The sequence below is a fragment of the Rhamphochromis longiceps genome, linkage group LG17 (assembly GCF_057381845.1).
Source record: "Rhamphochromis longiceps isolate RC_006_pf linkage group LG17, R_longiceps_female_GT1.1, whole genome shotgun sequence".
In the NCBI taxonomy this organism is placed as follows: domain Eukaryota; kingdom Metazoa; phylum Chordata; class Actinopteri; order Cichliformes; family Cichlidae; genus Rhamphochromis; species Rhamphochromis longiceps.
In genome coordinates this window covers 21,958,686-21,970,116 of record NC_140573.1, presented here as the reverse complement: position 1 = coordinate 21,970,116, position 11,431 = coordinate 21,958,686, and the positions used below count along the sequence as shown (strand labels likewise).

The 11,431-nt window shown below is 41.2% G+C and overlaps 1 protein-coding gene across 1 annotated transcript; it reads left to right on the top strand.

Moving 5' to 3' along the window:
* Positions 1 to 2,453: 2,453 nt before the first annotated feature.
* LOC146649674 (uncharacterized) lies at positions 2,454 to 3,740 on the top strand. The gene has a single exon (XM_085386819.1). The coding sequence runs from the start codon at positions 2,582 to 2,584 to the stop codon at positions 3,188 to 3,190; it is 609 nt and encodes a 202-aa protein (XP_085242945.1). The 5' UTR covers positions 2,454 to 2,581; the 3' UTR covers positions 3,191 to 3,740.
* The last annotated feature ends 7,691 nt before the right edge of the window (positions 3,741 to 11,431 follow it).

The window sequence follows — 11,431 nt, the reverse complement described above, 5'->3', positions numbered from 1 at the left end:
TCAGTTCATCTCCTTGTGAAGTTTGAGAAGTGTGTCAGATTTCGTTATAGTCACCATTAAGTCATGCGATAGATTTCTTGTAATAATAAATCAATAAGTCCAAGTAATTTATGCAATTCATCAACTCTGCCTTAGAAGTAATGTAAAAAACATTCTATGTAAGTCTACACTAAAAATCAATCTAATGTAAATCTGAAATCTAGAGGCATCCTTGTCATACACGAAAAACCGTACAACACCTTACGACATTTTCATGTTTGGTCACACACCTGAAAATACTCACAGATTATTTCTCTCATCTAATTTTAAAGAAGCAAACTTCTAAATTAAAATCTCAAATTAGCGCTTTATCTTAAAGGGCAACGCAAAGTTTGACCGAAAACACGTAAGGATCTAAAATCGAGCCTTGCGGGACTCCACAGGTAAACTTACCAGTTCGTGCGCTATGAGCGCCTGCTTCTGTGTCATTCTCTCCGAGACATGCTGAGAAACTGACACACAAGGAGCCCTACGATGGCGAGGAAACCCAGAAGCTGCCAGCACAGCTCCCAGTAAGACCAGTAGACACGCTAAAGTACTGTATGGCGACATCATCTATCAGGAACTTTAAATCAAACTGCTATAAAAGAGCAAAAAGTGTCTTCTCACAAGGAGGCTGATAAAGTGCAACAGTGTGTTGTCTAGTTACTGATACTCTCCGTTGACCTGAGGTTCTATATATACAGCTATCTATTCTTGTGGTCTGTGGGCTGTGGGTTCTGCAGCAGAACCAGAAACAGCAGCATCAACATGACTTTTCCTCTAAAACAACTCTGCTGCTGCTAAACGTGCACACACAGGAGACTCCCTGGTCAGGTTTCAGTTCACTTCCATTCTCTGAATGCATACGCATGCACGGGGTGAGGGGACCCCCTGGTCAGAGAAAGACCTGCTCACTCTAATTTAAGTGGAAAATGTTTGTTTGATGTGCATGAATGGTTCCAGGGTTGCAACAAACCTCATGTAAGATTTATGAAACTATACAGATTTTTTGTGTCTCTGCGCAACCTTGTGTGCATGTAAATGTTTGCAAATTTAGGTTATCTGCATCTTTCAGTGGCCTACAAAATGTCTGAAAACTAAACAGATAACAGGCCAAACTATCATGAATGATTGTTCCTACAATAAAACACTTTACGTGACCTTTATTTCATTTCAGTTTGCTTTTATAGAGAAACATAAGTGAGTTTATTGTGTTACGTTTCGAAAAAAGGCATTATGTGATTACAGCTTACAGCTTCTAGAGAAGCCGCTCGCCTCTGTTTTGGGTCTAACATGCTAAAACGTCCAGTCTGCTGCAAGAAACAATTTATGGCTGAGGATTGTTTCCCTTTACAAACACTGTATTCACCTTTTTGAATTTTATTACGGTTTGAAGTTGGGGCACGGCTTATTTGACACACACAGGCAGCTGCTGCTAGTGTTGCCTCACTGCTGTTTTTATGTTGCTGGTACTTTGTTTTACTTTGACATCACAGTGGCAAAGTCCATCATGTGTAATGATAACAACGATTTCATTTGTATAGCACATTTTAAACCACACCGTTGCACAGTGCTTCACAGTCTTGATAAAATCCGTAATTTAAATATGCATATGCAAATATACAGTACAGATACATAGAAGTAAAGGTTACTTTTTATGTGCAAGTGTTGGTGTGAACCAGCCAACCTGATGGGCTGAGGAAGGCTGATACAAAGTTACTACCTGGAAAGTGTGGTTGCCTCTGGATTTAAAATAATCACGATAGAATCTTCAGATCTGATGTTTGCAAGACCAACCGCTGGGTAAACACATCTGAGCAGTTCTGCTGAATGACGTTATATGAGGCATGTGATAAATATATTAAAAGCAGACGGCGTAGGTTTTATTTTTGCGTGTTTTTGTCTTTCGTTGTTGACAGAAACAAAGAGTGGATGAACTCAGAAATGTGAGATTTAAAGTTCAACTGAAGGGCAAACCTAAGACTTTTAGCAGATTATTTGACTGCTAAGTGAAACTCTCTGTGCCGATCCAAAGTGAAACATTCACTGAGGTTGGTGAGACCTTTGAGGTTGTTAGTCTTAACAGCAGTGCATCTTAGTATCGTTAGCAATGTAGTGGTTACAGAAACTAGTGCGAAAATTATATATATATATATATATATATATATATATATATATATATATATATATATATATATATATATATATATATATATACACACACACACACACACTCACCGGGTACTCTACTGGATTAAGATCTGGTGACTGTGGAGGCTGTTTGAGTACAGCAAAGTCATTGTCATGTTCAAGAAACCAGTTTGATGGGTTCACTGTGGTTAGAAAGGGATGGACATGGTCAGCAACAATACTCATGTAAGCTGTGGTGTTTAAGTGATGCTCCCAACGCTTGAGCTCTCAGCAAAGGCGGTCGCACTTTCTCCTCTCCTCCTCACCCTTATCTTCCCTGCTTCGCCTCTATGTCCTTGTCTTGTCTTGTGTGAATTTACTTTCCCTGGAACAGTCTCTCACTGTCGTTCTCTAAACCTAAAAGAGAATTATGGATTTGATCAACTGGTCTCTGAGTGCTATTGACACCCTTTTCTCAACGAGAAGTCGGGGCTCGGGAGAGCCTGAGTGCCCTGGAGGGACTTTCCCTGCCGGTTACACGATGGACGGGTGGCAGAACTGGAGGACCGTGTGCCTGGCGGGACTGTCGATCGAGGACGCTGAAGATATCTACCTATTCGGAACCATGATAACAGGGTTCATGCTGATCGGCGTTGGCTTAGCCCTGGTTTATCAGAGAAATAAGAAAGCGGAACCGGCTGTTCAAACCCCCACAAGGCTGCCCGCTGGATTCGAAGCGACGGGACGAGGTGCGACCTCTCACAACGAACGTAATATGGTCAACACCTTGGAGACGCTTACAGCTGCTGTGAAGGCTCAAAACAACACCATTGAGCGTATGAGGGGAAACATCAGAGAGAGGCCTGCTCAAAATGAGACCCTTGAGCGACAGTTGGAAAACATCGCGGAACGGATCACTGCAGTTGTGAGGTCTCAGAATCAAAAGACTGACAACACCACGGAACAGAAGTTTGATACCATCATGGGGAGGCTCGCAGCTCTTCAACGGGAGATCGAGAGACCAGCCTCGGAGTGCTAGAATTCGAGCTGCTCACAAAGGAGAAATCAACAATATTCAACATTTGGACACCATGGCTCCAGCTGCAGGCCCAAGGCTGGAGCCCACCAAAACAACTCCCTGATAACGACTGTGTGATGACTATTCTTCCCGCCCCATGAAGGACACCTGGATTGGCTGGAGGACTGTTTACTTAGCCTGATAGGCCGAAGGACACTGTCTCAGCTAAACTATGGACACGCACACACACACACTTACACTGATAAGCACTCACTCATCCCCCTCCCTTTCCAACGCCTTCGATGCTTGTGCCCTACCGGGGATGATAGCAGTCAACTGGACCAGCACAGATGCTGCAGGACCGGATGCGCTGTCTACGCCGGCTCTCTCTTACCCTTTACCCGCCCTGTTGCTTGTCTCGTGTTTCTATGGTGTATTGATAGTCATGTGCTTTTGTGCTGAGGTGTTTTTTCTTTTATCAAACTGTTCTCCCACTAGGAGCTCAGTCTGAGTGGAGTTTTTTTTCTCCTCCTCTTACCTCATGTAGTGTATTTTCGTTGTTTTTTTCCTATCAGCCTACCTTCTGACATGTCTGCCCAATGTGATGTTTGTGTAAAGTTGGTCAGAAGGTTCCTTTGTGAGTGCGCATGCGCCATTAGCGTGCTGCCTGCTGTAACCCCTAATTTCCCTCGGGATGAATAAAGTATTCTGATTCTGATTCTGATTCTGATTCTGATTCTCAGTTGGTGCTCAGGGGCCCAAAGTGTGCCAAGAAAGTATCCCTCACACCATTTCATCACCATCATCCTGAACCACTGAGTCAAGCCAGGATGGATCCACGCCATTGTGTTGTAACCCTACCATGTGAACGTTGCTTCAGAAATCAAATCTCGCTCACATTTTGCCAATCCTCTGCTGTCCAGCTTTTGATAATGATTCTGTATGAATTGTAGCCTCAGTTTAAACCCTGGAGATGTTTGAGCTGGATAATCACAGCAGATAAGCAGTTTATGAAATATTCAGACCAGCAACCACACATGTTGACTTCAATCACCTTTGTTTGCCTTCAAGGAGGGTTTAAACTTCAGCAGGTCATCTTGACCATGTCTTGTCATTGGTTGCTTAGATATTTGCATTGACAAGAAGTTGAACATGTGTAATAAAGTGTCAGGTTAGTGTGCAAAATGTATGCAGTATACATATGTTAAACTCCCAACCACTGGGAGTTTATAAACATATTACTGCTGTAGCAGATAAAATGTTTTATAAGTTGGACGAGAGCAATACGATTAATTTTAGGAAAAGAAAAAAACATTTTGGGTGTAGGTTGTAGTTTGACTAAACCATCTGTGTGTGTGTGACTGCTGGTTTGTGTCTGCAGTCATGCACACAGATGCAACTCTGCTCACTGAGTAACTTCCAGTCAGAGTTTATCTTCAAATCAAGGTTAGGTAACCTTGATCTCAGGATAAAGATCAGGTGAGGGTGCATCGACTGTATAGTGTCTGAGGACATTCATCTGCTCATTCATCAGCTCGTGGCTTTCTAAGGTCATGTGACCCATGCCTGCTGGTTCTGTCCCATACGAGGCACAAGGACAGAGCCTTCTCAATAGTAGCACTGCAGAAGCATCTGGGACTCATCTTTTTACAGATGCTTGTAATTAACCGTTTCAATGTATTGATGTCTAATGTTTTTTGTTTTCTTTTGTTCAGCATTTTGTGATCAATATCTTGAATAACTAAAGTTTTTACTTTTTACTTTGCTTTAGCGTTGCGGTTTTATGCCTGACTGACGCACCGACTGACCCACTGAGCGGCAAACGCAGTCAACAGTAACGGTCTGAATGGATGGGATGCTATCACTGCTAAAAGCAGCTGCCCTCATTCAGCCTTTCTGTGTGCTATTTTGAGAGCGGCGACATGCTGCGACACATCTGACGACATCAAATAGTCATCTCTGTACATCGTACGCTCAGGCTGCTGGATGCTGTAAACAGGTTGGTGAGGTTGTTGTTAACTTTCACTCTGAAGATACGTGGACTTTGAAAGCTCTTTATAAGTTATACAGAGATTAGTAAAGTGAGGAGAAAGTCCATTTGTGTTTTCACTACAATATAGTTAAAAAGCACTCATTGTGAAAGATTTGAAGCCTGTACTTCCTTTGTTATCTTTCCTCTGCAGCTCATATCAGTCACACCATCTATCTCTAATCTTGATTTGTTTATTTATAGTGCTAAATGAGTCTTTTACTCCAGTTTATCCTCTTAACATCCAGCAGGTTGGCAGTTTGCATTTTAGCCAAGCGCTGAATGAATAGCTTCAGAAACTAGAAGATGATAGATCATGAAACCTGTTCTCTTACAGTTCTTCTTCTAAAAGAATGTCAAACAGGTGAAAATTCCATATTTGGGGATAGAAAAAAACCCTAACTCACATCTGACGAGAGATGATCAAGGTCACCAAGAAAGTAGTGAATGATGGGAGGTTAAACAGTTAAACAGTTTGTTGGTAAATCTACATAATATATAAATTAAAGACATTCCTATTTAGATGTGCATGAACCCGCCTTTCAGTACTGTTTTAGACTCCAAAGAGGCTAAAGAGATGACTCCAAAGGCTCTGAAGGTCCTGGATTGGTGCTACAGAGGTTTGGTGCCCCATGTTGGCATGCTGTAGCTCTCTTCTGCCACTTGGGAGCAGTATCAAAAATATATGGAACAACAGTGCAAGTGATGTAGGTAGTGTTTGCTTTGTTCCCATCTTGGTATACACAGAAGCCAGCCTCTCCATGACCACTGCAAACAAGACAGAGCTCAGAGCAGATCCCTGATGTAATCCCACCCCCACCTTCAAGCCATCTGTCACTCCTGCCGCACACCTCTCCATTGTCCTGCTGTTCTCAGACATGTCCCGCTACACCCTGACCCTTCATACAGCACCACAGTTGCTCTCTTTCACCCTACCGTTATAGTGGTGTGAAAAACTGATGATCTGTGACAGACACACAAAAACTAGGAAATAGGTAGGGGGCAAACAAACGTAACTGTGGTGCATCACATCTTTGGATATCTGAGTTCAGTTTCTCTACCCACACCCAGATGGCCTGATTACTGCCACACCTGCCAAACTGTCTGAAGTTATTTTTGATTCAACGAGCCCAGGTTTGCTGTAGAGCTATTATTCACTTCAGGTGGAACTATAAAAATAGTCCAGAGTTTAAGGGGGCAATGGAGTAACACCTTTGGTTTTGAAATATGTAAATCAATCATACATGGGTGTAATATTCATACGTCCACATTAGCTGGGAGTGAAACTGTGGCGGGAAGAAATGCAATCATCATCGTGGGTTGGAGCGCCATTGCACCGGTGGAAATATCACCACTGGAGGTTAAGGTATTACCGCCAAGAGTAGAAATGCCATTGCAGCAGGAAGATGCACTGTCCCTGCATCATCTCTTCTGGTGGAAACGCTACCACAGGGCGTGCAGTGACATCTGAATCATCAGTGCAGAGAGAAAACGCCGTTGCACTGCATACGAAAATAATTTCTAGGTATTCCCCGTTAAATTTATCTTAATTGAGTTAGAGTAACTAAAAGTATTTAAACATTATCCTTACGAACGGACAGAGCTGCAGATTTCAAAGTTCACCTTTATTGAAACAGAGATTGTAAATTTCACTTTCCTGCTATCTTTTTTACCCAACTTATTGTGTTAATGAGTGATCATGGCAACAGTATGAACAATACCAAGAATTAAGTGGACAAGCTCATCACTGTTTCTCTGAATTACATGACACATCTTTACTAGAATAACGAGTAATGAATTTGGAAAAGTAGGCCTTAAAGTGCAGATCCTGTTTCTGCTACAACTCTAATTGTTGTGCAAAGTAAAATGAGCACGGTGTAGCAGCTAGCAGCATGCCTGCTTATTGCTAGTCTGTGTACAGATTGAAACCGAGCTTAAAAATGAAACCTTCACCAACTTTCTCTGTTGCAGCTTGTGGATTCATTTCTATGAGAAGGTTGAAAAACCAGCAGACACGATGTTTGTGGTCTACTAGAGCACAACAGTAATTGAAAACACAATCCAAAAAACTGACATTGATGAATAAAAAAATCATTGATATTAAAAAACAAGGTTACCTAGGTCTATGTTAGGTAACTGGCAGTTTATTCGCACAAAAATTAGATGACTTCTAATTTTACTGCTTCTAAATTCAGATAAAACTGCAGCTATTGTACTTGGCCCTAAACATTCTCACAAATATGGCATCTAACCAGGTGCTTACTGTTGATGGCGTGACCTTTGCCTCCAGTCATTTTTGACCAGGATATGTCCTTCAATGTACAAATGCACAAATATGTGTCAGGAGTATCGTGTGCGGAGGCGAGGAAGTGACCCAAATGCAGGACTCGTGGATAGTGAAGAACTGAAGATGGTTTATTATGAATAGTGGATGAACAGGGCAGGAACGCAGGGCGGGCGGGCTTGAACATACATACAGAGAGATGACATTAACATCAATGATACGACAGCAAACGAGTAGAAACAGAGGGCTTAAATACACAGACTGATGAGAATGATAATGAGAGACCGGTGAGTACACAGCTGAACATAATCTGGCTAATGACACGAGACAAGCTGACACAGGAAAAGCAGGAAGTGAGAACATGGAAGTGGCAAAATAAACTGAACATGAACAAAACTGAAAGCACTGGGTCAACGACCCAGGAACCCTGACAATATGTAGGACTTTAGCCTACACATTGCCTCCTCTTCATTGTTTCCCTGTTAATTCCAGAATCCAATCTTTACAATCCTGTTTTTCAAATACAAGTTCCTGAATAATCCGGCTCCATCTTATCTTAATGACCATATCACCACATAAGAGCACTTCACTTTCGCAGGCTTATTGTTTCTAGAGTATTTAAAAGTAGAATGGGAGGCAGAGTCTTCAGTTTATAGGCCCCTCTTCTGTGCAGTCAGCTCTCAGTTTGGATTTGGGAGACAGACATTCTGCTTTTAAGCTTAGGCTTAAAACTTTTTTTTGCCAAGCATACATTTAGAGCTGGATCAGGTGACCCTGAATTCTCCTCAGTTATGCTACAAAAAGTCTAGGCTGCTGGGGGATGTGATGTAGCATAAGTTAAGCAGCAAGGAAGGTGATGAGTAAATAGCATTAGCAGACAATTGAAGTTCTTTTTAAGCATACTTTATTGCTAGCATCTCCCTTTTACCATAAAACAATCAATCAGGCATGCAAAAATCCCACTGGCTTTATACAAGACTTTGCCCACACCTGACCTCGTTAGTCCCTACCATTGAACAAAATAGGTCAAACCAAATAATACAATTCTAAACAAAGAACAGGAATAAAGTCATGCATGAAACTGACAAACTCATTTACTCAACTAAATAGTTTGTAAAGTAAAACACTGCATACAATATAACTCAAAAGGCTACTTTAAAGAAAACAAACAATACTATACAAAATGAAAAACCCTCTATTTGGTTACACCCAGTGATCCAATCATTGACCTCATGACCCTATATAAACAGGAAGTAGTGGGTGGCCCTTCCCATACACCTGTCTCACATATAGGACCTGCAAGCACAACATGGACACCATGGTAAGTATAACCAAAGCAACATAAAGAAACATAATTTACTAGACATGTGCCTGTAAACAGAAGAGAATTCAGATGATCTGATGGTTAGTAGTGTTTGCTTTAAAACACATGCATGGATGTAAAGAATGTAACTACTGCTACCACAAACAAAACCCGGGATATTGTGTGTTAAGAGAAGTTACACCAGCAATGTCTAAATTAAAGCATTATGGCTGACTGTAAAATAACAGAACACAGAATAACAATATACGCAAGTGACAAATGGCAAATGAATTCTGTCCTAGCCACTTTGTCACAGGGGATTCCTATGATGCACTGTTTCTTCTTTAGAGGAATATTTCACGCACCTTGTTGACCTTTAGTCCAACCCAGTACTGGCAAGCTATACCTAATAAAGTGCCAGGTGACTGTGTCTTTCACGTGTATCTTTGGCATGTTTTTAGTTACAGGCCTTCTTATATTCGGGTATACAGCACGTGCTCTGGTGGCTCAGTTGCTGTACTGCATACATGGTAAAGCACATAGAACTGATTTTGCCGATGCTTGCTTGCACACAGAGTAAGGCATGATCCCAAACTGCAAAACAAACTTAATACATATATATTTAGTGTGGAAAAAAGCTGAAAGGAAGTATAGAAGTGTGTGTCGTCAGCATAGATTCAATTTGATGAAACAAATACTTTTAGCTTTAATATTTAAAAATAAAATCATGCACATGTCTTTGAGGATGTAGGGCTGAAAGTGTTTCTTGCCACCCCCTAAAACACACATGCAAGCTTTCAAGCTAAATGTTAATTCAATGGAATTAGCTGGTTGTGTGGTTTGTTTTTTTTTTTTTTTAAACCACTCTGTATGCCTGTGTTTCCTAGAAGTCTTAGCTTGGGTGTTGTTTTTTTGTTGATTTTTTTTTTTTTTTTTTGTGCCTCTGGGCCAACCGTCAGTAACACAAATACAAACACATACCACATCCTCTTGTGGTGGAGGGTTGGATTTCCCACCTACACAGACTTGGAAAGCATCAATCACACTGACTAATGATCATTAACAGCTGTACAGCTGGTCTGTTGCATAAATGAAACTTAAAGGGCTTGAAGCTTTTATTGTATTGGTCCGGTGGGTGGCCTGCCATTTAAGAAGGTTAGCTTTGCACAACTACAACCCTGTTTCCAAGGAAGCACAGTCGTCAAAGTGTCTCTGCAGAAGCCCAAATATGACTCCTCCACCACTGGGCTGAAGGTTTGGTATGAGGTTTTTGTGCTCATATGCTGTGGTGGTGCATTATGGACCAAGATCTCCACTTTGGTCTTATCTGTCCAATCATCTCTTGTTATTGTGCTTTGTTCAGATGTAACTTTGCAAACCTGAGCTGTGCTGAGCGTAGGCTTTCTTCTGACAGCCTTTCCAAATAAGCCACACTTCTTCAGTCCTTTTCTGCATCTACTGTCATGAACTTTAATATTTAAAGTTACAGTGTTTCAGTGTAAATTGCATATTCCAGTTAACTGAGTTGTTTTCTTATCCCTTCAAATTCAAGAGCATAATCTTAGCTACACTGGCCTATGAAAAACAAGCATGTTATAATCAGCCTGGTAAGATCAAATACGAATACGTCTGATACGAGTCTTTGAGTCATGACTGATGACAGCCATACTGAGATGAGTTTTGAGGATATATTGAACTTTTCTGTCCATAAGATTACTGTTAGATCCTGATAGCAGCTAACAGCTGAATAAAGCCACTTACTAAATAATCTTGCATATGATGTGAGAAGGCAACCAAACTGTTTTTCAGAGGGAAAGTGATTTGAGCTTAATGTTAGCTTATATTAAGCTGTTGTTGCTTCGCCAGCTCTTGTTAGCTGTCTGGAGATGGGGAGTTTGCATGTGTGATCTGCTGACCAAAGGTAACTGTGACAATATCACGAATGAATGAGCATGTTTATGCAAGTTGTAGTGTGTCAGAGCCATAACTTCAGCTCAGAAGATGAGGCTTGATGTGAGGAGGGAGGGGATGTGATTTAGCCACTTCACATTAAAATTTTTTGGTGAAGGGGACTCCTTCTTCCACAATCCTTCATATACTGAGTCTGAAGGAGCCGACAGGAATTGAAATTTCCCTCTGTGACATCCGAAACCATATGGCTTCTGGCCAGTCTTTAGCCACATATGTAAAATGTGAATAGCTGGAAGGGAGATGTCCTTCCTGGCTACTGTACTCCAATATGGTGGACACGGCAGGTTTCACATCTGCAAATGCGCTCCTATGTATTTTTGATAAATTAATTTTAAGTTTAGAATGCATCAATTTTTTTGGAAGACATATTTACAAACTAAGGTTTATATATTTATGAGTACTCTACAATTATTTTTTTTCTGTTGAATAACCTCAAAATCTCACTGACTTTACTTTTAACATGCTAACTGAGGTCTGTAGTCTCTTTCACATGAGTAGCTCTTGGGTCAGCCAAAATTATGCCAGCTCATAGTTTAAAAGTATTTGTCATGGCATGGGGGACATCAGTGCAGCTCTGTGAAGGCACTATTAATGCTGAAGGATATAGACAGACATGCAAAAAGTAAATAATCATGAGGTGTACTTTCTTTTTCACATGACTGTGACTCGCAGGCC

Bases quoted from the DNA above. Each gene is read 5' to 3' on its own strand.
- LOC146649674 (XM_085386819.1), top strand. From the start codon at position 2,582: ATGGATTTGATCAACTGGTCTCTGAGTGCTATTGACACCCTTTTCTCA.